This window comes from Candoia aspera, chromosome 2 (assembly GCF_035149785.1).
Source record: "Candoia aspera isolate rCanAsp1 chromosome 2, rCanAsp1.hap2, whole genome shotgun sequence".
In the NCBI taxonomy this organism is placed as follows: domain Eukaryota; kingdom Metazoa; phylum Chordata; class Lepidosauria; order Squamata; family Boidae; genus Candoia; species Candoia aspera.
Window position 1 is genome coordinate 199658542 of NC_086154.1, and position 25879 is coordinate 199684420.

General features: G+C 38.4%; 1 protein-coding gene across 4 annotated transcripts in view; it reads left to right on the forward strand.

Annotated features, from left to right (window-relative positions):
• Nucleotides 1–25879, forward strand: part of LOC134491422 (transducin-like enhancer protein 4) — a 153359-nt gene that overhangs the window by 117095 nt on the left and 10385 nt on the right. For all 4 annotated transcript variants that reach the window (XM_063295169.1, XM_063295170.1, XM_063295171.1 and 1 more), the window contains 6 exons: nt 16650–16769; nt 18058–18111; nt 18383–18535; nt 20984–21116; nt 22826–23019; nt 24705–24781. In XM_063295169.1, the coding sequence (XP_063151239.1) occupies nt 16650–16769; nt 18058–18111; nt 18383–18535; nt 20984–21116; nt 22826–23019; nt 24705–24781 (731 nt within the window). The remainder of the gene's footprint in view (nt 1–16649; nt 16770–18057; nt 18112–18382; nt 18536–20983; nt 21117–22825; nt 23020–24704; nt 24782–25879) is intronic.

Genomic DNA, 25879 nt, shown 5'->3' on the forward strand with positions numbered 1-25879 from the left:
AAGCTTCCAATTTTCTCAGCGGCAAATACAATTACAAAGTTATCTCTTACTCTATGGAAACAAAAGAAAAATCTCACTTTTTTCTATTATCTAATTTTTTACTAATCATCAAAATCACAAATCATAAGTGCATTTTTTCAATTTCATGCAAAAAGTCTATAAGGGATTTCCAGTCTAATTCATTCTAATCTTCTTCCAGTTCCTGTTGCATTTGTTGTGATTTTTGTATAGTTTCCTCTGAAAACTCCATTTGTATCTTCTCCAGTTCTCATTTGTATCTTTCTAAGAATTTTCTCGCCTTCTGAACAGAATTCAGTCTAAATCTCTGCTGGTTAAAAGTACAAATCACACCTTCCAATTTATCTCATCGAAATGGGACCTTTTTCTGTTTTAATTTTTCAGCCAAGGAGGCATAATCTTTTCTCTTACATAAAATTCTAATAGGACTCTCTTTCAAAACAATTATATCTGTATTATCTGTTTTCAATCTTGTATTGAAATGCTGCTGCAGGACTTGATCCCTTCTTTCTAACATAATGTATCAAACTATCTCTTGGGACACTTGTTGTTCTTGTCAATCTGGAATTTATTCTATAGGTGTTATCTATGTTTGTTTCCATATCTTCTTCCTTCCAGTCCCAAAAATTTGCCAAGACTTTAATAATCCGTTCTCTAATATCTTCATCTGAAACCTCTGGAACAGCTCTGAATCTCAAACAAAATTCTTTCTCTCTCAATTCCAATAAAGCCAGATTATCTAGTTCTCTTTCTAACTCTCTGCCTTGAACTTCTGCCTTACTCTCTAAAATTTCCACTTCATCATAGATTTGTTTTACCTCTCCAGATATTTGCTTTATAGAACTGTCCATCTTTTAAATATCTTCTTTCATCTCCTCTCTAAACTTTACAAATCTTTCATCCATTCTTTTTTTAAAAGTATCTCATTTATTTCCCATTGGTTCAAATAATTTCTCAATCATATCTGGTGTAACTATTTTTTTCTGCAGGTTGCTCTAGCAAGCCCCTCCTGCCCTCTCTTGCCATTTTTCTAGAAGCTGCCATTGTATATTATAATCCAAAAGTGAAAGTGTCTCAAGCAAGCAAAAGGAAAAGACAAGCCTCCCCCCCCCCTTTATCTCTCTGTGGTTTTAACACTTTTGTTTTAGTAGTTCTCTGTAAATTCAAACCATATCACATATCACATCTCCATGGCAACTAAATGTCACAGTCTGGTTCATTAACTTATCATTTGTTATGTAGAGTCCACCAATTAAATACACTCTTTAACAATAAACATCAAACAGTCCCACAAAGGTTTGGTCTCTTTAACTGGCTTAGTGTAGAGTTATACCAAAGCACTTTTGTCCAAAGTAAAGTTGAAAAAAATTAAAATAAAAAATAGGGAAAAAAATTGTCCCCTTACCTGTCCTAACAGCCAGGAACCACGCTGAGACAAGGAATAGGTCTCTAGTGTTTTATTACTGCTACATTAGACAGAAAATCCTAACAAACTGAAGAAGTGTGGGAAAAACCCAGACAGATAAACCCCAAAAGTTAAGGCGGGTCTGATCTGTGTCTCTTTGAATGACTGCTCAACTCCTCAGTACTACGCATGCGTTTTCCCCCCTGGATAGGGGCCCCCTCCTGCTCACCATCAGTACTCATGACATCACCCATTTAAAAACTTAAATCTTCTCTTTGTTAAGCTTTTTGCAAAGGATTTTTGAATCTAAATCAAGGTTTAACTCACTGCGAGGAGTCTTATTTTTGGCGTGAGGAAATCTCTCTATATCTGTAGATTAATTATTTCCCAAAGTGATTAAGAAATGAGGAAGGCAGGGCTTAATGTCTGTACAGCTCCATCACAGTTAGGAGCATAGATAGAATCCTAGGACTCCTGGCAGCTGAACTCCCAAGCCAACTGCAAAGACTTCTGTATCTGCAGTTTACTCATGAGGAACCGCCATCTGGAGTACACAATCTGGGTTATCTCACAATATCTCTTTGATCCAGGGAGATTGTACCAGCCAGAATCCGACATTCTGCAATGTCTCTCCACTTTTTTGGAGAATGTCAATCTACCATAATTCCCCACCGGAAGCCCAGCTACTGAGTTTTGTGATGGGTCTCTAGAGAAAAAAATATTGTTGTATTTTGTTGCCAGGTTTCATATAGTGTGAGAGATGGCAAATTTATTTGTTTGTTCGTTTGTTTGTTTGGTGAAAAAGATGCTTCTATTTTTTTTCTCCCTCAGTGGGACATCCTGGGAATCCTAGCAATCAAAGCATAAGCTAAACTTATTAAATAAATACTTTTTAAAAAGCAAAGTCCTTTTGTAACTTCATAGACAAATCCATTTAGTGTTTTTGGCAGGATTTTTTTTCTTTTTTGTTTACTTTTCAGTTTAGCCCACAGCCCTACGATTCCTTGGAAGTCTCCCATCCAAATCTATCAATGTCAGCTATCACATCTGACCTCTTGAGGCCTTCTGGGTTTTTTTCCCCCTCCTATTATGCAATGCTGTTGCTGGTACCACTTTGCTACCAATTTGCTCTATGTGAGTTTCTAAGTAAAAGTAAACCAAAGAAAAAAAAACCTTATTTTTCAAAATTCATTGACTTTATTGCAAGTGAAGGTTTATATTCTTGTTATATAGGACATTGTTCTCTGTTAATTAATTTCATTTAATCAGCAATTAGTGAAGCTAATTAGTGGGTAAAAATGCTATATAAATGTCAAACGCCACCTCTTAAAAATCATGGTTTCTATTAAAAAGTAATGATCATATCTTTGGATTACTAGCATCAATCTAATTATCTGAGAAAGCCAAGGAAGAAGGAACAAGAGATAGGTGAGTTGTGTATGAATGAGAAGGGCATAGGTGGGAGATATATCAGTGCCCAGGTGGTTTCAAATATATTAAATGATTACACCCAAAAGGCCACATTATTTTGCATGGCATTACTTCAGAGTAAAACTGAGAGTCCATCAACAATGCATTTCATTCTGGAAAATCTCTATGGAAGTGCAAAATCAGCCCAGTAGCCTTCTTTGAAGGTCATTTTCCTGCTGTGTATACTTTATCACTTTTTATATTTTTTTAATACTTTGAGCAGACTTTATAACCACAATAATGTCATTCAGATAATTGTAGTGTAATTGACCATTGAGCTGAGCATCTTTGGCTTTTACTAGGGTTTGTTTAATACCTCAGGATAGTCAATTATCTCATAATCCTTACTTTGCTGGGAATTATTGTTTTAATTATTGCACTCTAAATATATCATTGTCCCGGTGCTGTAAAGCTTCACAAGGGAATGATTACACTTTGCAGAGGTTTGGAGTTCCCAGCCTTATTGCGTGGAAGGCTCCCTGCCTGTCTTTAGTCATTATTTCTAGTACTAATTTCAATGAATTACTTTTTCTTCTTTGCCCACCTGAGGTCAAGTGCCTGATGCTTTATCAAATGGTTGAAGAGCATGATTTGGCAAAAGCAAGTTACTATAGCTTGTTCTTTATTCAGCTGTACTGCTTTCCTCTCTTGTTGCCCTTGGAGCTATGCATGTTAATGTAAGTGATCTTCAGTGGATATTGGGGTTGAAGGGTAATAATAATTTTTGGCTTGTTCAAGTGATCTGAAATACTAATTATTGCAGGCAGACAGGACACTGATGCTTGCCCTCATGCTGATGAGATATTTATGGCTTTCTAAGAGAGGTTCTATAACCTTATTAATGACCAGGAAAAATTAGCACAGTCATAACTTGGACTTGCTTCCATCAGTGTGCTGATACCCTAAAATTATGTTAACAGACAATGTACCAACTCCGTATGTAGATCTGGTTAGTACCATCCTATAGATCAGATTTACACCCACACTAATTGGTGATACTACACTCCTATTATATTGGGTCAGTGTAATAATTTCTAAATGAAGTGGTTCCTCTTATAATATGCTTTACATATCATATTAATCAAGTGACGTAGCAAAAGATTGGATTGGATATAACCATGTGGATTGTTGTTTATTCGTTTAGTCGCTTCGGACTCTTCGTGACTTCATGGACCAGCCCACGCCAGAGCTTCCTGTCGGTCGTCAACACCCCCAGCTCCCCCAGGGACGAGTCCGTCACCTCTAGAATATCATCCATCCACCTTGCCCTTGGTTGGCCCCTCTTCCTTTTGCCCTCCATTCTCCCTAGCATCAGCATCTTCTCCAGGGTGTCCTGTCTTCTCATTCTGTGGCCAAAGGATTTCAGTTTTGCCTTTAATATCATTCCCTCAAGTGAGCAGTCTGGCTTTATTTCCTGGAGTATGGACTGGTTTGATCTTCTTGCAGTCCAAGGCACTCTCAGAATTTTCCTCCAACACCACAGTTCAAAAGCATCTATCTTCCTTCCCTCAGCCTTCCTTATGGTCCAGCTCTCGCAGTCGTATGTTACTACAGGGAACACCATTGCTTTAACTATGTGGACCTTTGTTGTCAGTGTGATGTCTCTGCTCTTAACTATTTTATCAAGATTTGTCATTGCTCTTCTCCCAAGGGTTAAGCGTCTTCTGATTTCCTGACTGCAGTCAGCATCTGCGGTAATCTTCGCACCTAGAAATGCAAAGTCTTTCACTGCTTCTACATTTTCTCCCTCTATTTGCCAGTTATCAATCAAGCTGGTTGCCATAATCTTGGTTTTTTTGAGGTTTCGCTGCAAGCCAGCTTTTGCACTTTCTTCTTTCACCTTCATCATAAGGTTCCTCAGTTCCTCTTCGCTTTCAGCCATCAAAGTGGTATCATCTGCATATCTGAGATCGTTAATGTTTCTTCCAGCGATTTTAACTCCAGCCTTGGATTTACCTCCAATGTTTCTAATTTCTGGAAGAGGTCTCTTGTCCTTCCTATTCTATTGTCTTCTTCCACTTCCGCGCATTGCTTGTTTAAAAATAATTCCTTATCTCTTCTGGCTAACCTCTGGAATTTTGCATTTAATTGGGCATATCTCCCCCTATCACTGTTGCCTTTTGCTTTCCTTCTTTCTTGGGCTACTTCTAGTGTCTCAGCAGACAGCCATTTTGCCTTCCTGGTTTTCTATTTCTTCGGGATATATTTTGTTGCCGCCTCCTGAACAATGTTGCGAACTTCTGTCCATAGTTCTTCCGGGACCCTGTCTACTAAGTCCAGTCCCTTAAATCTATTCTTCACCTCCACTGCATATTCCTTAGGAATATTAGTGAGCTCATATCTAGCTGATCTGTGGGTCTTCCCTAATCTCTTAGTCTGATCCTAAATTGTGCAAGAAGAAGTTCGTGATCTGAACTACAGTCAGCTCCAGGTCTTGTTTTTACTGACTGTATAGATGTCCGCCACCTTTGGCTGCAAAGGATGTAGTCAATCTGATTTCGGTGTTGTCCATCTGGTGAAGTCCATGTATAAAGCCATTTCTTAGGTTGTTGGAAGAGAGTGTTTGTTATGCAGAGTGAGTTGTCTTGGTAAAATTCTATCAGCCTATGTCCTGCTTCATTTTGTTGTCCCAGGCCATGCTTACCTGTAATTCCAGGTGTCATTTGACTGCCCACCTTAGCATTCCAGTCTCCTGTGATGAAAATAACATCTCTTTTAGGCGTGTTGTCCAGTAGGTGCTGCAGATCCTCATAGAACTGCTCTACTTCAGCTTCTTCAGCATCTGTGGTTGGGGCATATATTTGGATCACTGTGATGTTAGATGGCTTGCCCTGAATTCGAATTGAGATCATTCTATCATTTTTTGGATTGTATCTGTCCTAACAGCCAGGAACCACGCTGAGACAAGGAATAGGTCTCTAGTGTTTTATTACTGCTACATAACAGAAAATCCTAACAAACTGAAGAAGCGTGGGAAAAACCCAGATATATAAACCCCAAAGGCTAAGGCGGGCCCGATCTGTGTCTCTTTGAATGGATACCTAATTCCTCAGTACTACGCGTGCGCTTTACAGCCTGGATGGGAGCCCCCTGCTCTCCATCCTTACTCATGACAGTATCCAAGCACTGCTTTAGCCACTTTACTATTAATTATGAAGGCTACTTCATTTCGTCTGTGGTCCTCTTGTCCACAGTAGTAGATCTGGTGGTCATTTGATGTGAAGTGGCCCATTCCAGTCCATTTCAGTTCACTGACGCCCAAAATGTCTATCTTTAATCTTGACATCTCACCAATAACCACATCCAATTTGCTCTGGCTCATAGATCTTACATTCCAGGTTCCGATGGTGTGTTGATCCTTAGAACATCGGATTCGCCGTTCACCACCAGCACCGTCGGCGCTAGCCGTCCTTTCGGCTTTGAGCTAGCTGCGTCATCACGCCCGGGGCTAGTTGAACTCATCCTCTGTTCCTCCCCAGTAGCATTTTGACCATCTTCCGACCTGGGGGTCTCATCTTCCGATGGTATACCAACATATCTCTGGTTGTACTGATCCATTTAGTTTTCACGGCAAGAATACTGGGGTGGGTTGCCATTACCTTCCCCAGGGATCGCATTTAGTCTGACCTCTCTGTCATGACCTTCCCGTCTTGGATGGCCCTTCACGGTTTAGCTCATGGCATCATTGAGGTGCTCAAGCTCCAGCACCACGACAAGGTAACGATCCTTTGCTGAAGAACCATTTGGAGAGAAATCATTAAATAGTCCTGACATAGTTATGGCAACTGTGATGGTGAAGAAGACACACTGAAGAGAACTTAATCCTATCAAAATAGATAGAAAAGAGTCTAAACATAGCTAGTGGCATCTGTATTATTAGCTAATAACCCACTGTAATTTCATGTATGCTTTTTAAAATATGTGTCTGTGTCTTATTTGACTAAGGTTTTCATTTAATGAGCACGGAACATCAAACCGCCCAGAGTCCCCCTTTGGGGGGAGATGGGCAGTGACAGAAATTTGAAATATAAATAAATAAATAAAAGGAATTACATCTCCATAAACTATGAAGTAAGTGATTTGTCTGTTAGACTAACCCAAGTCCAATTGTTTTTTGGACTTTTCAAGACCTAATTGCAAGTTTGATATGAAAATAAAATTAGGAAGATGCTATGGGTGCTTCTTTCAGGAAAGGTGAAATATAAAAATAGGAAAAATTAGGATTTATATTCAAACCACAAGTCTGCTATCAACATACTGAATGATCTTTGCTAATTCAACTCTTTTAGTCTTCATTTCCCATCAGCAGCATATAGAAAGCATTTTAAAGTAATGATAGAGGAGTAAGGGTAGTCCTTGACTTATGAACATCCATTCAGCGACCGTTTGAAGTTATGACAGCGCTGAACAAAGGGACTTATGACCCGTGCTCAAAGTTATGGCCATTGCAGCACCCTCACAGTCACGCGATGAAAATTTGGGCACTTGACAGCCCACCCACACTTAGGAATGCAGGGGCATTTCAACTCTACCCACCCACCTATCTCCCTCCCATCTATGCCCTTTTGGCCCTCTGCTGCCCTGCGCTCCACCACCCCAGCTGACCTTCGCCATCTTGCTCCTGCTGCTGACAAGACATGCCCCTTTGCAAAAAGCTCCTGGGCAGGGCTCGGCTTTGCATTCTGCCCACCCAAAAAAGCCAAAAGCAGCAAAAGCAAAGGGGCTTTTTGGCATGCCACAGCTCAGGGGCTGCTTTTGGCTTTTTTTTCTTCTTCACAGCGCAAAACCTAGCCCCAGACCGGCCCAGCAGCCAGGCCGGGCATGCCTCATCAGCAGCAGGAGCAAGAAGATGGCGAAGGTCAGCTAGGGCAGTGGAGCACACAGCAGCAGGGGTCTCAGATTGCAGTGTGGCAAGGGCAACTGTGGCTGGGACGGCCACGGCTTCCTGGAGCTTGGCAAGCAACCCCAGAGCCGTGCGGTTCTGGGGCTGTTGCTGCCCTGCAAGGCAGTGTGCAATACAGTCAAAAGGGCAGAGATGGGGGGAAATATCCGGGAGGGGGAGTTGGAAGCAGTCCCTTACCTTACTGAGGCTTGGGGATGATAGGGACCAAGCCTGGAATGGCTTGGATTGGGGTGGGTACTCACTTAAGGACCCATGATTGTTAATGACAACAATGGGAAGTGCCAGGATTGCGGTCACTAAATGATGTGGTCACGTAACATCTCGTTTTATGACCACATTGCTTAGCGATGGAAATTCTGGTCCCAACTGTGTTGTAAGTCAAGGACTACGTGTATTTCTGTTTTTCCAAACAGTAAACAATCCTTCACATGGCAGTGCATTTAATTAATAATATTGCAATAATTATAGGATGTGGAAACTTCTCAGAGTATTTAAATTTAGCCCATTAAGTAGAAAATTATGTTGTAGGAAGAAGCAAGTAATACTATATGCAAGTACTACTACACTCTCAATCATCAAAATCTGTATTAGCATAATTTTTCAAACTTTTTTTTTAATTGGAAAGCATATGTACAGTATTTGCAGAAATTCCAGCACACTGTTAGAAACCAGTAATTTTGCAACATAGTTCACCAAAATGCCTTTGCCCTAAAATACAAATTTATAGCACTTTCCACCAAATTTAAACTACAGTTGTGTATTTTACTATAATTTCCTGTATTTGGAACATGATGTCTATATATAATTTTTCACCATGAAAGGTTTGACTTACATGGTATTTAGAAAAGGAGAGAGAATTTGCTGCTTCAGGTTCATTCTATTGTATCAACCAGATCAGGTTATAAACAGCATCCTGACTACTTGCTGAGAATTTATTACAACTTGCAAACTTATACAGGCCTATAGTAATTAGCATTAGTTATAGGAATGTAGGAAGCAGTTTCATGCAGGCTGTTTAGGACAGTATTGTCAATAGGCAATTTCAGATGAAGTTATAATTTTGAAGAAATGTTATTCCCACATTTTCTCAGAATTATAATATTGGAAGAGACAAGCAGATGACTGAAGTGGCTCAGTAGATTGGATAATAGGAACTGGATTTGCTGTGCTGTTGCCAGTTTACATCTAGCTTTATATCTTAACATTTTTGTGTTTTTTACAATTGAAGCTCCCACTGTTACTTTTAATCCAGGAGCAAATTCTGATATGTTACCTTGCTTGTAAAGTAAGGCAGTACTTCTCCATTTACATCATTTTAACCATTCAGTATAAAGGCTGAATGTTGATTTGTATCAAGAAGTGGCATCTTTTCCATGAATTTTTTTGTGCTATGGGCACCTGGAGAAATTTGAGCATGCTCCATGACAGATCTCTTTACAGGGTATAGTGTTAACTCTTTCTCTCTTCATGTAAGTTACCAAACCTACAATGCAAAAGAACTTTGTTGTATAGGTAAGATTAAGCCTATCACTGATTATTTTTATAGATATCATATAAGGATACCTATAAAAGGATATCGTCAAATAAAAATGTAATCCTATTTTAACAGCTTTGACTATAAGTTGTATTCAGATCAGAACTATAAGCTATGAGGAAATTTAATAAAGTTTCACTATGTATAACAAGTGCATATTAACTAACTCCTGTTTACCATACATGAACAATTGTTCCATGGAATTCTTAAGAGAGAGAGAGAGATGCATATACAATCAAAATTTAATAGGCTTTGTAAAAAGAGAGAGTCTTCATGAGATAACTCTCTATGTTGAGTCCCAATGCTCCTGGCCTGCATGTTAATATTTGTTGATTTCTATCCCACTTTTTCTTCAGGAATTCAAAGTAGTATTCATAATATTCCCTCCTAATAATCTTTTTGTCCCTACTATAGGCCTTCAACTGAAATACAGTGATGGTTTAAGGTTACCTAATGAGTTTTCATGCCTGATTGGACTGGATCACACCACTCTTTAGTTCATTCTAAACAATACATAGCTCTAGCTCTCTGATGCTGTGAAATTTGTCAACTATTTACATTAATCTGTTGCATACCTGATGCAGTTATGAACACCAGTCATCCTAGTCTTTGTAACAATAAAATTTGTCCAAGCTAGTTTTATATTTGATGTCGATATCTGTGATACTAACTGTGCCATCTGTGAAAAGAATGCACTAAGTGATGGTATAACTTTTTATATCTCAAATGCTTTTGGTTTTTCACTATAAGCAATATAATTCTACTCAGCTTTCTTTTAAATATTTCCATTGGTCCATGGAACAATTTCTCCATTGATTTGACTCATTATGTGCTATCAAGTTAGTATCAACTGCTAGCTACCAAGATGATCTGTCCCAAATCTGGCCATTCAGGTCTTCCAACAGTGCACCCATCACTGCTGTAATTGAATCCGTCCACCTTGCTGCTGGTCATTCTCTTCTCTTTCCTTCTACCTTTCCCAGAAGATTTCCAAAGAGCCACATTAGGTCTTCGCATGGTATGTCCAAAATATGATAATTTGAGCCAGGTCCATTATGCTTCAGATGAGAACATTGAAATGATTTGTTCTATGATCCATCTGTTTGTTTTCTTGGCTATCCATAATATTTTCAAGAGTTTTCTCCAAAGTCAGAGTTCAAAAACACCGGGACTCTTTCTATCCTATGTCTTCAGGATCTAACCTTTACATCCATAGAGTGTCACAGAGAAAACCTTTGCCTGCCCAATTCTGATCTTTGCAGGTATAGACAGGTCACAACATTTGAATATATTTTCCATGGTCTTCACCATGGAAAGACTACCAAGTCCTAGTCTGTGATGTACTTCTTGGCTGTTGGTTCCTTTATTGTTGATAGTTGATCCTAAAAGGCAGAAGCTACGCACCACTTCAGCGTATTCATTTTTTGAAGGTTGTTAGTTTGGTTTCATTATATTTATCTTAGCCCAATTTTTTTCACTGTGTTCCTTGACTTTCATTACTACAGCTTCTAAATCATTTGCATTTTTAGCTATCAGTGTAGTGTCATCAGCAGGGTGCAGGTTATTGATGTTTCTTCCTTCAGTTTTAAAACCAAGCTCATTTGCTTCCAGTCCAATCCCCCTTGAAATATATTAGCATATAAGTTGAATAAATAAAAGGAAAATACATAGTCTTGTCTCACCCCTTTGCTGACTTGAAGCCGATCTGTGATGGTTGCCTTATTCCCAAAGAGACGCAGACTCACTTAGTCAGGGCTAAGGATTTCTGGTTTATTAGGAATAGAATGCATACACGGCAAAAGACGGGAATGAGCACATGGCGTGCGAGGTAGCCGGTAAATACCCGCGGTGCGGACCTGATCCTTCCCCACCCCCTATTGTCCCAGAGTCCTGATCCGGAGTCTTGATGGGCGATCAGGGGGCGATTCCGGAGTCTCGATGGGTGATCAGGGGGATTAGCGCTGATTGCCTCTGTCCTCTTCCTGTGTCCGGAGCAGGTGTGTTCCCCGTGGTAATGTAGAGATGTCCGGGAGATAGGATGATGGCTTTTCAGGTCAGGGCAAAGATATGTCTCCTTTGTCCTTTATTTGCATTTGACTTTCAGTGCTTATAAGATTATCACTGATTCCTTCCTCCTTCCTCCCCTTCCCCAGGAAGGCATGTTCCCCGTTGTGATGTATGTATACATTGCAACGGGGGACATGACGCAATCTCTTTTGCCATGTTCCTTCTGGACTGTGGCTTCCTGACCTGTGTATAGGTTTTCCATAAGGACAATGAGATGTTCTGGGATTCCCATTTTCCTTAGAACATTCCATAGTCTGACATGGTCATAAAAACTGAAGGTCTTCCTATAATAAATTAAGCACATATATTTTTAAAAAATATTGTTTCACTTTTTCATTTGTCCAGCATGCATCAGCAAGAATGTCTTTTGTTCCTTGGTGTTTTCTAAAAGCAGCTTGAACACTGGCACCTCCCTTTCCATGTAGAGCTCTAATCTGCATTGGATAATCCTAAACATTATTTTGCTAGTAGTGAAATTAAGGATATTTATATGATAGTGGCAGTCCCACTAGGTAGGCCAGACCAGGAAATCTATGCCATGGCTATAATAACAGAATCTTGCAAATCTGATTGTGTTGTACATTCTCCTTATCCTCCTTATAGTTCAGTGAATTGGGCAGGCATGTGCCTGAGCCACTTCTGAATGTTATCTCATTTTGGACTTTAAAATGCTTCAGCCTCTTTTGCCTAGGTAACAGTTCCTGCATATCTCCATCAAAGTAATCTTTCTTACTCTCTACAGATAGTTTGTACATTCTGTTAAGTCTAATTTCTTTTGAACTGGTACCAAATCTATTGACTACTGTGTCATTCTCCAGATTTGCTGGCATAGTTTGATTAGAACCTTTACTGATTCTTCTTCCATTGCTTGCTATATTTCTGTAGATATTCCATCCATTCCTGTAGCTTTCCAACCTAGTAATTATTGGATGCTGATCTAACTTCATCTTCTAGTACTAGAGGTTCTTCTACGTAGGGAATATCTTCTAAGATATCTTGTATGTTGACATCTTTACTATACAGAATTTCAGTATACTCTTTCCATCATTGTTTGATCTTTTTTGAATCAGTCACTATCTTCCCATTGGCATCCTTTAGCATTCAACATTGGAACTTCCTTCTGGGTTCAGATGTCTTGTTTTTTCATGTCTGTTTGCATCTTCAGTGTCTTTACAGATGTTACTGTAATACTGCTCCTTGTCTCTTCTAACAGCTGTCTGAAATTCTTGTTAAGTTCCTTCCTGAGGTCTTTCTCTTTTCTGACTTTGGTGTCTCTTCTCTGTTTGGGAATTTTACCATTCGTTCTGATATCCAGTTTGCTTTTTTTGGTTTCTTGGTCTTTGACAGTCTTTTTTCACATTCATCCTTAACAACTTCTTTGATTTCGTTTCATACTTCCTCTGGTTCTCTACCAGTGAGGGTTAGGACTTCAAAGTAATTCTTGACAACAAATGTTCTTGAAAATGGTGCGTATTGTGCTCAAGATCATATCATACAAAGTGATTGATTTTGTTCTTTTGGCTTAGCTTTACTTAAAACTAGCATATGAGCAGTTCATGATCTGTTCCACAATCATCCCCTGACCACATTTTTCTTGTTATAATTGAGCTCTCCTATGTCCTTGTAACAATAATATATTTAATTTGATTTTTGTGTAACCCATCTGGTGATGTCTGTATATAGGGGTATCATTTCAGTGATTGAAGAATGTTTTAACAATGAAGAAATCATTGGATTGGCAGAAACTGAGTTAATAGATTAAGTTATTCACCTGCTTCATGTCTGTTTCCAAGGCCATACAGTCCAACTAAGTTTTCCTCCTTACTATTTCCAAGTTTGGCATTCCAGTCTCTAACTACAACAGCACATCTTGCTTACATGTTCTGTCAATTTCAGATTTGTACTTTAACTTATGTAACTTAAAACGTTTCTTCTTCTGCATCAGTGGTCAGAGCACAAACTTGGATAATTGTTCTATTAAAAACTAAGTGTCCAATTCCAGTCCATTTCAATATGCTGATGCCTAAAATGTCAATAATTCATTTTTTCTTCCATTGTGTTGAGCTTTCCCATATTCATGCTTCTTACTTTCCACTGTATTTCTGTTTTTGCAGCTTCAGATTTTCATTTCCTAAATGGCAACATCAGCAACTAGATGTTGCAAAGGGGTTAATTGGGCAATGTCATAAGCCTCATCAACACTCCAAAAGTTCCTCAATTCTTCCTCAGTAAGCATGTTGAATTCTATCCGACTTGTGGGGCCTATCATCCAGCACTATATTGTCAATCACCGTATTGTCTATCCATGTGGTTTTCTTGATAAACTATAGGAGTTGTTTACCATTGCTTTCTCCTGTATTTAAAATAGACTCGTGTGTACCTGGAAACAATATATTTTTACTTTGGTACTAAATTGCAGCCTGACAAGTGGAATTCATGATTCCAAAACTAGCGTGACTGTCCTTCCTGACAGTAATTGACAGGGCCGCAACTGGGGAGTGGGGGGGCAAGCAGGGCATGTGCCCTGGGCGCTGCACTGGGGGGGCACCAAAATGAGTGCTTGGGGGGCGCCAAAATGGGTGTGGAGTCCATGTTTGCCCCGGGTGACACAGACCCTAGTTGCGGCCCTTGTAATTGATGTCACTCAAGTTTCTGGATGTAGCTTCATACCAACTGCACAGAGAAATTAAATAGCACCTGTTTGTGTGCCACTTCTTAGATCCAGAAACAAACAACAATTTGTTAATGATATAATTGTCATACTTCTCTTCTGTCAAAATTCAAGTGTGTGGAATCTTCTCTTAGACATTCCCAGCCTTGCCTTTTGAACTCACCAGAAAGCTAATATTCTTGTTTTGAAATGATTTTATTTTTCCTTTTTCTCAGAACTGCCTCTCTGCCTATTATACTTCAATATCAAGGTCAGGCTTCAGGTACCATAACAAGAGCACTCCTTGAAAATACATATTTGCCTATACATGTTCCAAATTGTTCAGCTACTGAGCAGCAGAGATTGCCTCAGTGTACAGATCATCCTTTAAACAGCTAATCATAATTAGCTACTTTATCACACTAGTTGGGTGCTCTAAATTATAACTTTATTAAGCACCACAATCAGAGATTAAAACAGTATTTGTAGCAGTGAGGCTAACTAGATTGAGAAAAATATATCTATGTAGTTTCAAATTTATGAAAATAAATACTTTGGTTGAAATCAGTGCAGTAGTTTACTCTTGGCTCTTAAGCCATCATTCTAATTGTCATTCAGTAATTAGTTTTCCCCTTTATTGCAGCCAATTACAGAGAGAAAGAGAGAGATGAGTCATAGTGAATTGAATTCAAATTATAATCTGTCTTCTCTCCATTTGTACAATGAATATAAATGAAACAAGGGTATTTTTAAGATATGCATAAGGCTATTTGCATAAAGATGTGTAAAAAGCTATAGGATTTAATAGCACTGGGAAATAGGGAACTGGCCCTGCTCCTAAATGTTTCTTCTTATAGATAAAGGTAGCTTAAAACTTCTTTCTATTGATCCCTTCTCTACTTGATCCCTATGTATAGTATCAGGAGATAATAAGGATGGGGAAAATAAAGCTATCACCTAGGGATGAGAATTGGAATTTATAGATCATAGTTAGTAAGAGGTACGCCAAAGTTATATGTTTCTGATATAGTTACTTTCATGGCCCAATCTATGGTGTTTCTATGTACATGTATTGCTGGGGCAGCATGGGACCAGACTACTTGGAAATAACTTCTGTGACCTAATACTAACACATGAATCATACGGAGCATGTACTCAGATTCATACCTTCTGTGTGCATCTCATGTTTTCTTTGTACAAAATAATACTATCGTAGTGTTTTTCATTAACCTTTCACTAAGGTTAGGTTTCACTTAGGTTTTTCATATCTTTGTTGCAAAATTTGAACAAGCATGATATTCCTATATGAAGGAAATAAAATCAAGGACATAGTACAGAAAAACCTGCAAAGATATTGACTGGATCAGTTTCTTCCATCAATCAATTTTAGTTGTGTCTTTACCCTTTAATTATTCTGAAAGGTTCACTAATAACTGTGAAGTTAATTGTGGCTGAGCCAAACAGATTGTTTTGCATTTCTGCATTGGAGGATGCCTTTCAAGTATTGTTCTCTGTTGTTCTGAAGTGCAGGATGCAGAATAATAGAATTAAGTTAAAAGAAGGAGCGGTTGGACCATGAAACCAATTGTTTAGAGAGGAGGGGGCACTCCTTCGCTAGATGTTCATGGAAAGGTTAGACAGCCAACTGTCAGGGATGCTTTAATTTTGATTCCTGCACTGAGTGAAGGGTCTTAAATTGCATCTTGCAACCCTATGAATCTCTGATGATTTGTTTTGTAGCAATCCAAATGAGCCATAGTAGCAGTGATGCTTTTTTACAAATAAAAGTTCCAATTCTTTCTTTATCTTCTTCACACCTGTCTTGTCTGCATCTTGCAGAAAATATAATAGTATGCTAGTGTGCTGTTATCATGATATAGTTTGGTGGGATACTGTGTATATATTGGGATTATACAGTATGTTCTATTTTTTAGCTGTGTGTGTTATTGCACTAACTTTTGTGCATCATTGAGACATCAGAAGAAATACTGTTTTCTCCCAGATTTTGTATTGAAGCATGAAACAATAAAACTGCACCAGCAAGTGGATCTGCTGAGGGAGAGGTACCCCAGCTTTCTCTTTCATGTGGCAAACTGATGTAACCACTTGAAAATAACTAGCACAGTTTTTCCATTGGCATCAGAAAACTACAGTGCCTATTAGGAATTGCATCCTCTGGGGAACCAGTCTTGCTTGCTTATTGAAAAGATAGCCTGGAACGGTTTCTTTTCCAAGATCTGTTCACAAGAAATGGTTCCAATTTGCCATTTTGTATAGTAGGTCTGTTTTTCAAGTACCGTAAGCACACCAGCCTGCTCCTTTCAGTAAAAGCCAGGCAGATCTGTTTATAACTGCAACCTAATTCTGAAGTGGTAGACTAGAGCTTTCGCAGGAAGTCCCAATTCTGCTCTATTGATCCAGGAGCAGATCATGGAGAGATAATTTATATCTGTTTATTTCAGAAGGAATTAGATGGCTGTGTCCATGCTGGCATAGCTTTCATTTTCAGTGCATCTTCTCACAGAGGTGTGATATAAGAAAACTTCCTGAAAAGGAAGACTGTGCCATCAGTCATTTGTCCTTCTCTTCCCTCTCATTTTAGAGCTCATCTGTATCTCCATCAGCAAGTTTTAGAGCCTCTGAGAAGCACAGAAACTCAACAGACTACTCTTCTGAAAGTAAAAAACAGAAGACAGAAGAAAAAGACATAGCAACTCGTTATGTGAGTGAAACCATGTATATTTTTCCTATTATTTGTTATTTTATAATGTTGATAAGGATGCACAGATTTCACCCCAAAGAGTTCTTGGCTGTTCTGCATGGGCTCAGAGGATTCTGCATTTTGTCCCCCAAGAACCTTCTCAGTTGAACCTAGGTCAGGAGAAAGAAGATGTAGCAAAATTGGCTCTAGCTGCTCAACATAGCTGCCTTCCATGTTGAAAAGCATACCGAATTGGAAATGGCGTCATCTCCCAGGAATGAATGTTAGGGTGTATTGTACCAGTACTCTCTTTGACAAATAGGCAAACTTTCCTGAAGCCATTGCCTTCCTTTTATACACATTAAATTTGTACTCTGCCTTTCTGTTTAAGTGAGCAGCTGACATTTTTAAAAAATAACAAAAACTTAAAATTAATAAGCCGCCCAGAGTCGTCGTATGTGAGATGGGCGGTAGAGAAATTTGACAAACAAACAAACAAATACTAAAATTAACCCATAATTAACAGACTGGTAAAAAAAAAAAAGAGTATTTGTTGATCTTATAAATGCTGGAGTTAATCCTTACAGGTTTTCTAAATGCCAGATGCATTTCCCAAGAAAAGCATTCCATAACCAAGGAGTGATACAGTAGGAAGTCCTCTCCCAAACTCCAGATCGACAAGTATTTTCTATCCAGAAGGGTCTTTTCACAGATATCAACATTCAGACAAGTTTGGAATAGGAGAGGTGACCTCTCAGATAATCAGGGTTTAAAGTGTTTAGTCAATACCAATACCTTAAAGTCTGCCACATAAGCAGATCTTTTGTTATAATATAAGCATTGGGTGATCCCTGTACTTTACTCACTTATCAGTTCAGATGCTGCATTTGCAACATCCAATTGCAACTTCTAGATATTTCTCAAGAGGGGCCCCATGTATAACATGCTAAATTAGAAAGGGACGGATGCTATGAGCTTAAACCTCCTGATGAGCAATCTAATGAGAGAATTGGTTTTCCCAAGCTCACTTTTTATAAGCTCATCCAAATTTTGATTCATCCTCTAGTCTGTATAACTCCAGGAACGATTACCCACTAGCCACATATTTAAAAATATAACTAACTGGCTTGTTCTTTTATGGTCCAAGGACAGCTACATAGATTAAATGAGTTTTTTTAAAGCTCTAACGATGTTGTTACCATAATCATTTTGCACTGCATTTCTAGTGCTCTTCATCCTTAAATGAAAAATGCAGCTTTTAACAAAGTAAGGATTTTAGATTCTTAAATGTTTTCCTTCTTCAATGCAGGATAGTGATGGTGAAAAAAGTGATGATAACTTGGTGGTTGATGTATCCAATGAGGTATGTGCACTGTTGCTTTGGGAGCCATACTTTATTGCATGTATTCCTCAGGTAACATAGGGTGTGCTTAGAAAATAGTTTTGCTTTAGTGTAATAAAAAAGGAATCATTGCATTAATCCATATCTTAGGATGGAAGTATGCTTCCTTGGCTAATAATCATTTATGCAGGCTGTAGCATATACCATTCATGAGCTTCATTATGGGATGCTGTAACGAAGGAGCCACTGGACCAAGTAGGATACCTTGATAATCATTACACTTCTTTTTTAGGATCCATCATCTCCACGAGGCAGCCCAGCACATTCTCCAAGGGAGAATGGCTTGGACAAGACTCGTCTACTCAAGAAAGATGCACCAATTAGCCCAGCCTCAATAGCATCTTCCAGCAGCACTCCTTCTTCCAAATCCAAAGAACTTAGCCTTGTAAGCAACTGTACAATCCACATTCATCTTCATAACTGTGTGTGCACGGTTGGGTATCTAAGTTGAGGCAGAAGATAATGAGATGTGTCCCAGTAGTACATCATAATATAACACTAAGTTCAATACATTTCTACCAAAAAAAATATATACCTTGCAACTCAGGATCTTTTGGAGGATTGAAAGTATTTATTCAGCTAGCCATGTCTGAAAATAATGTATCTAGCTTTTATTGTGTTTTTCTTCATGTCAGGAAGCTTGCTATTCTGTGAATAAATAAGGGTACACAGGGGTTCTTTGAATTTTATTTTATTTTATTATTTTATTTTATTTTATTTTATTTTATTTTATTTTATTTTATTTTATTTTATTATTTTATTTTATTTTATTTTATTTTATTTTATTTTATTTTATTTTATTTTGGTATGACGATTTACAGTAAATTTAGCTTCCTGCTTGGTTGTGATTTGGTTCTTGGCTTTATTGGTGTTACTTGGATATATTCAGCTACAATCGTATTCTACCAAAAAATAATATGTCATTTACAATAGCCTTTCTTTGCTTGCACAACAAGTCACAATTCAGAGAGAGGCTGCTTGCAAACCAAGAACAGTACTGACTTCCTTTGATTGATATTTTGTGTGTGTGTGTATGAACTTGCATGAGAGAGACTATAGTTATTTTGCTAGGATTCCCATCTACCACAATGTCTTCTCTAGAAGAGCTAGTTACCTGAGATTTTCACACAAATATTTAAGGCTGACGTGTGCAACTTGGTGGCAACTTTTAAAACTCTCAGGACCCACCCAGGTCTTTGGAGGGCCATGTGCAATCTTGGGGCTATAAATTGTCATGCACTCTAAGGAGAATCAAACACAAATTTCAGGTACCCTTCAACATTTTTCTGATGTTGCAAAATGCTTCTTAAGTTATTAAGGGAACATCTCCAAGCCAGGCTTAACTTTTGATGACATAATGGATGCATCCCTATTGTTTTGTAACAATGCTGTTGTCTTCTGGGATGTACTTGTATTACATGAATTTTGGAAATTGAAGAATATTTCCCTGAATAAGGAGTTAATAATGGAGAGCCAATTTAGTGTAGTGGTTAAGTTACCAGGCTAGAAACAAGAGACCGTGAGTTCTAATCCTGCCTTAGGCACAAAGCCAGCTGGGTGACCTTAGGCCAGTCATTCTCTGTCAGCCCTAGGAAGGAGGCAATGGCAAACCACTTCTGAAAAACCTTGCCAAGAAAACTGCAGGGCCTAGTCCAGGCAGTCACCAGGAGTCAAGAATGACTTGAAGGCACTCCCCCAAAAAGGAGTTAATATGGGACTGGTGGTCTCAACCAGGGGATAAGCAACACTGTTACAATTTTAGGAAATTAAAAGAACAGATTTAGGCATATCACTAATATCCTTATTCTGTACTAACTTTATAATAACACAATTTTTTCTTACAAATTCAGTAATCATCTTAAGTTACAGGAAGATGGATTCCTATTGAATGTAAGGGGAAAAAGTCCTCATAATAAAAGCAGTTGTCTATGAAAGTAATATATAGCTAGGAAGATTGTTAGTTTCCTTCTGCTGCACGTGTTCAAGCAGAGACTGGATATCCATCCAGCAGGGATGCCTTCCTTTGGATGCTGCATGGGGCTTAAAAGGTGTCTTCTAGTTCTGTGATTCTATGTCTCATTTCTTCCGTTTTAGATAGGCCCTAGGTAAACATGCACAATTCAGGGAGGATCTCCCTAAGCAAATATGCAAAGGAATTAGAACAATCTAACGAACTGAGATAATCTAATACAGAATTTTTTAAGGGATAGCTTATTTGCTTTTGCTATCCTTCATCTCTAATATGGTTTTAATACCATATTCTAGTTTATAAATCAGGTAAAGGGATTAATGACTTCACATTCTGACTATTTAGAAAAAGTGTGTTGTATGAATACTATTAGTTTACTATTACATGTTATAGTAAATAATGGGTGAATTAACTCATGAGCATAATACGTCACTAATATTTTGCAGATTTAGATTCAAACAACCACTGCTATTTCCCAACACTTTCCCAGCTTCTATCATCCAATTTACTTGAACTATATTGTTAGTGCATCCAACTGCAGGTTGGACTGCTATGGGATAATTTAATATTTCGCATCTTGTTAAATGAAATATTGGTTGTTGGGTCCATTGTATATTAGAGGCAATCATTTCACGTTGATGTATCATTCTACTTTCTGTGTTTTAGATGGGGAGTGACAAGAAAATGTATGAAATATCAAAGTTCTTTGATCCAAATAATGTCAGGTTTTGATATTAAGTGCTATACCATACATATATTCCTTATTAAAATGTCTACTAAGAAGTACACAGTATAGATCTCAATAAAATGAACTCATGCAATTCACTATGATTTGTGCATAAAATCTGCTTCTCTCCATATCAGAATGAGAAATCCACCACCCCTGTGTCTAAATCAAATACCCCGACTCCACGTACTGATGCTCCAACTCCTGGCAGTAATTCTACACCTGGATTAAGGCCTGTTCCTGGAAAGCCACCAGGAGTTGATCCATTAGGTTAGTAAATGTTATTGGAGAGGGGAAAGGGTAGACTTGTTTTTCAAGTATATGCTGCAAGTTGCATGCCCACAGCTGTAGGGTATTGAATGTAGATCTAGGATCTGATATTATATCTTCCTTAGATTTGCTACCTTATCTTGGGCAAGTCTCAGCCTTAAGAGAGTTAGACTAGTTTTACTGGTCTGACATTGTCCAAATGGGCTGATCTACAACTTCTCTAATATGTACTCAGCATAGCTAGTTACCGTTATGATTGGGAATTATGTGAGCTGTAGTCTAACACATTTGGAGGAAATCAGACTGGAGAAGAGTGAAATACACCTGGACAGTGTTACAGCTCACAAACATATGCAAAAACAGGATTAGTCTTTCTAGATTGTTCTGCTCTACATTATACAAGAAAAAAAATGCTATTTGTGGTCACATAGGGAAATAGTTTTCGTTTATGTGTGTGGCATTTTTTTAACAGCATTCAAACAGAAGTTTCTGCTTGCAGTCTAAAAGGATAAAATCCAGTATTGTTAGCAATATGCAGGATTTCATGGCAAGAAAGCTAATAGGAAAAGTTCAAGATTGGTGGAAGTTCTAAAAAAAGGTCCTATATGTTCAAATTAAAAAAAAAAAAATTCCAAGGGAAAAAATAGGGAAATAATAGAAGTCAGTGTAGCTGCATGATTTCAGGTAGTGCTATCTGAAAATAAAACAAACAAACTAGACCCCAAGAAAGTATACATACAGGTACTCCAGGGCAAAAAAGTGTGAGAAAGACTACTGAGAATGTGTGTTAAGATTGGTGTGGGTTGTTGAGAACTACAAAAGAAATCTTTAAAAGTGTGAGAGAATCTATTTTCAAAATAAAAGGAAGAGAAAAGAATCAGTATACCAGCTGCTCAGAGACAATGGTAAAATACAAATAGGTAATTAAAAAATGCCTCATTTTTCCCTGTTTCTCTGCCAAGGGGATACGTGTCCCACTCAGCAGTGGTGAAAGGATTGATAGGAATTTGGGGCATCTCAGCTTAAAAAAGGATTCAGACTAAGTTCAAAGAAGGGCAACAAGAAGGATCAAACTCCTGGAAATTAAGTACTTAAGGAGAAAATGAGCAAATGAGTATGTTCAGATTTGAGAAGAGAAGACTGAGCAGGAATATGTTAGCATTCTTTTGATTTCTCAAAAGATGTTTTATAAAATAGCACCAGGACCGAATGACGGTGAATGAATATGAAATTATAATTTTTAGGTACAAGAAGGCAGATATCGATTGAATGTAAGGTAATACTTTTTAACAGTTAAAGCAATTCAGTAGGGAAACAATTAGCTAGGGAGATGGTGAACTTCATTCTTCTGAATATGTTCAAAACTAGGTAGCCTACAAGCAGGGATTTCTTCATTGGGATTCCTGCGCTGAACTTAAATAGCTTCTTCCAGTTCCATGATCTGAGGACCAATTTCTTCCGTTTCAGTTGGGCCCTCCGCAATCATGCAGAACTTGGGGAGAATCTCTTTGGGAAAATTTGCAAAGGAATTATGACACTCAGTTGTGGCACTCTAAAAACTGAGATGATCTAATACAGAATCCTTGTAATGTACCGCTTGCTTTCTTTTCCCACCCTCCTGAATTTCCCTTTCCTCATAGTTCTTGGTCAGCTTTTTCCCATGATAGAATTTGTAAATATCCTTTTCTCTCATTTCCTACTTTGTGTAGCTTCAGGATTAAGAACACCCATGGCAGTACCGTGCCCTTACCCTGCCCCCTTTGGAATAGTACCCCATGCTGGAATGAATGGTGAACTGACCAGTCCTGGGGCTGCATATGCGGGTTTGCATAACATCTCTCCTCAGATGAGTGCAGCTGCAGCAGCAGCAGCAGCAGCAGCAGCCTACGGAAGATCTCCAGTGGTAAGTGTCTTCTGTTTTATAGGACAGTGAATGATGACTATGCTGGGAGAAACTTGTTTTCAATAAGGTGGTGGCTTATAAAGTATGAATCAGATCTCACTAGCCATCATCATCAGTTGTTTAGGGAAATCTGAAGTTTTCCTTGGGGAATGGGGATTATTTGGCAATATTTAGGATAATGGTTGCTGATCATATTCTCTATGTTAGAGGCAATCTATATCAATACAGCACTTTGGAAGACATTTGGATAATGTCTTCATTTCAAAGACTGCAATTCAGAAGTATATTTGGTAGGGGAATGAACAGTGGAATATTTGTCTAGAATTCTCTGTCATCAGTATACTGTGATCTCATGAGGTTCCACTTCTCAGCATTTGTGCTTACCTATGGACTGAGTAAGAGGAGAAAAAAGTGGACATTGCATTCTTCTTAGTCAAATTATGAGGGTCTGAATATCTGTATGTTTGGAATAGGAAGACAGTTATATCCAGTGCTATCTTTGAAGAATTACTAATAGACCAAAACAGAGCTGCTGTACTACTAACTTGGATTGGTCATATAGAATGTTCCACTAGCATCTTTGTTCTTCTCCACATAATTCAAAGTGTTCATATACATTCTTTTCAGCTTACAGATCTTCAGAATGTGGGCAGGGTATATGAAGAGATGAGGACTGCCAGCTATTTCTTTCACCCTTGTCTCTCTTGACTGAACAAATTGGCCAGGATAGGGCTGACTAATGGTTAAGGGAAATTATGGATGCCTCCTTGAGGGTGGGATGTGTTCCCACCTGCTTAAAAAAGACAGTTATAAAATCTTTATTGAAAAAGCCCTCTCTTGAATTAGAAGATATTTCTAATTAAAGGCCAATCTCAGACATTTCATTCCTGGGTAAGATGAATGGGAAAATTGTGTCCTCACAGCTCCAGGTACATTTGAATAAAACTGATTTTATAAACAGAATTAAATATAGAAATAACAATAGCAGTAGTAATAATAATAACAGCAACAACAACAATAATGCACAACACATAATAGCTGCTGGGAGTTGTTGTAGTTCAACAATGCCAGAGACCTTCAGGTTCCCCACCCCTCCCTTCACGGCTCTATGCAGTTTAGGAGCTGGATACTCAAAATGACACTTTATGTGGCATCAACCAGTCTTTACATTAAGATCTTTCTCAGGTACCATTATCCAGATGTACCTAAGGCAAGATGGGTGGTGACACAGGGCCTTCCTCCCACTTGTGACACTTCTCATAGAGGCTCACCAGGTGCATCAAGTTTTCCAGGCATCAGATAAATACCATAACCATTTTTCTTTTCCCAGGCATCTATCAAACTGATAGAATTGATATTTCAGTTAATCTTTCCAGGGTTGCTTTCTATTGCCGTCTACGATTTTACTGATAATTGATGTTTTAAAGGATTTCCTTACCACTATCTTCAGAGGCACTATGTCTCTGAATATTATTTGATGAGGTGGAAAGCTTCCTTTAAGCAAATAAGTGGCTAGTTTTAGAAACAGGATGTTGAACTGTGGACCTTGGCACGGTCCAGTATGGTTCTTAATCTTTGTAGAAGGCTCTCCATAGTAACGTTTGATGTAAGACTAAAAGGCAGCATTCCAGCATTTCCCATTAATGCTTAAAACTTTCTTTGTTCTGTTTGTGGGAAAACTCCAGGTTGGTTTTGATCCACATCATCATATGCGAGTCCCAGGCATTCCTCCGAATCTGACAGGCATCCCAGGAGGAAAACCGTGAGTGTTAAACATACTAACTCAATCATATTATTAAGCTTTTGTTCCTTTTGCTTCCTCTGTGATACTGAATTCCATGTGTGGCAGAGGGTGGTTAATCCTCCTTTTAATCTTAAAAGCCTATTTGGCAGTTTTTCCTGTAGGTGACTATGTGCCAAGCGTATCAGATGCTGTGGATAAAAGAGGGCGTAGGGAAGAGGTTATGCTTCTGCAATGGGACATGCTGGACTAAGATAACTCTGCTTGGCACCGAAAAACAAATTACAAAAGGCTCTGTGGTGCGCACGTCTTTAGTATTCTGCCCCTCTGTTTTAAAAATAATTCCTTTGTGCACAAAAGAAGCCCTGCAATGAAGTGCGGACTTACTGGATTCCATAAACAGCATTGCACAAAAGGACACCGAAGTGTTTGGTTTGACTGAAAATACTGAAAAAGAATTATGATATCATAGTGTACAAATGGATCCTTGAGGAAATTGACCAGACAAGGTGACCTACTGTAACTAGCCTGGCTCATTGAGAGAAATAGAAATAATATGGAGTTTTCACCGGCCTTACTTTTCAGCAAGAGAAAATTACACAGCAAATCCAGTGCATTTATTTGTGGTGTTACAATCTTCCTGTGAAAGCAAGCAACAATGACAAAAAAGTCCAATAAGACTGAGGAGAGTGATTTGCCCAGTTTTATTGTGGGCATAGGGGTGATCATACACAGTATAGAATCAGGACTGACATTTCAACATAAATATATTTAGTTGTCCTATCAAGATTGATACCATTCATGAAATATTAGAATTATCATGTTCAGTAGGTAACTTATCACTTAGATCCTTTCTAAGTAGACGTTTGGCAGCCGGGGTGAATAGTTTAAAATCCTCGAATTCTTGCCTTTGTAGCTTAAGTCCTTTCAGATATTTTCTATAATGTGATTACATTTTCAATCACTAAGCACACTATATGATAGTAGTTATTTACTCGAAAATAAAGAACAGGCAATGTAAAGCCCTCCAGCTGTTTTGGACTACAGTTGATATTATCTCCAGCCAGTATGGCCAATGGTTGGAGTTGATAGCACTAGGTACCATTTGTTTGACATGTT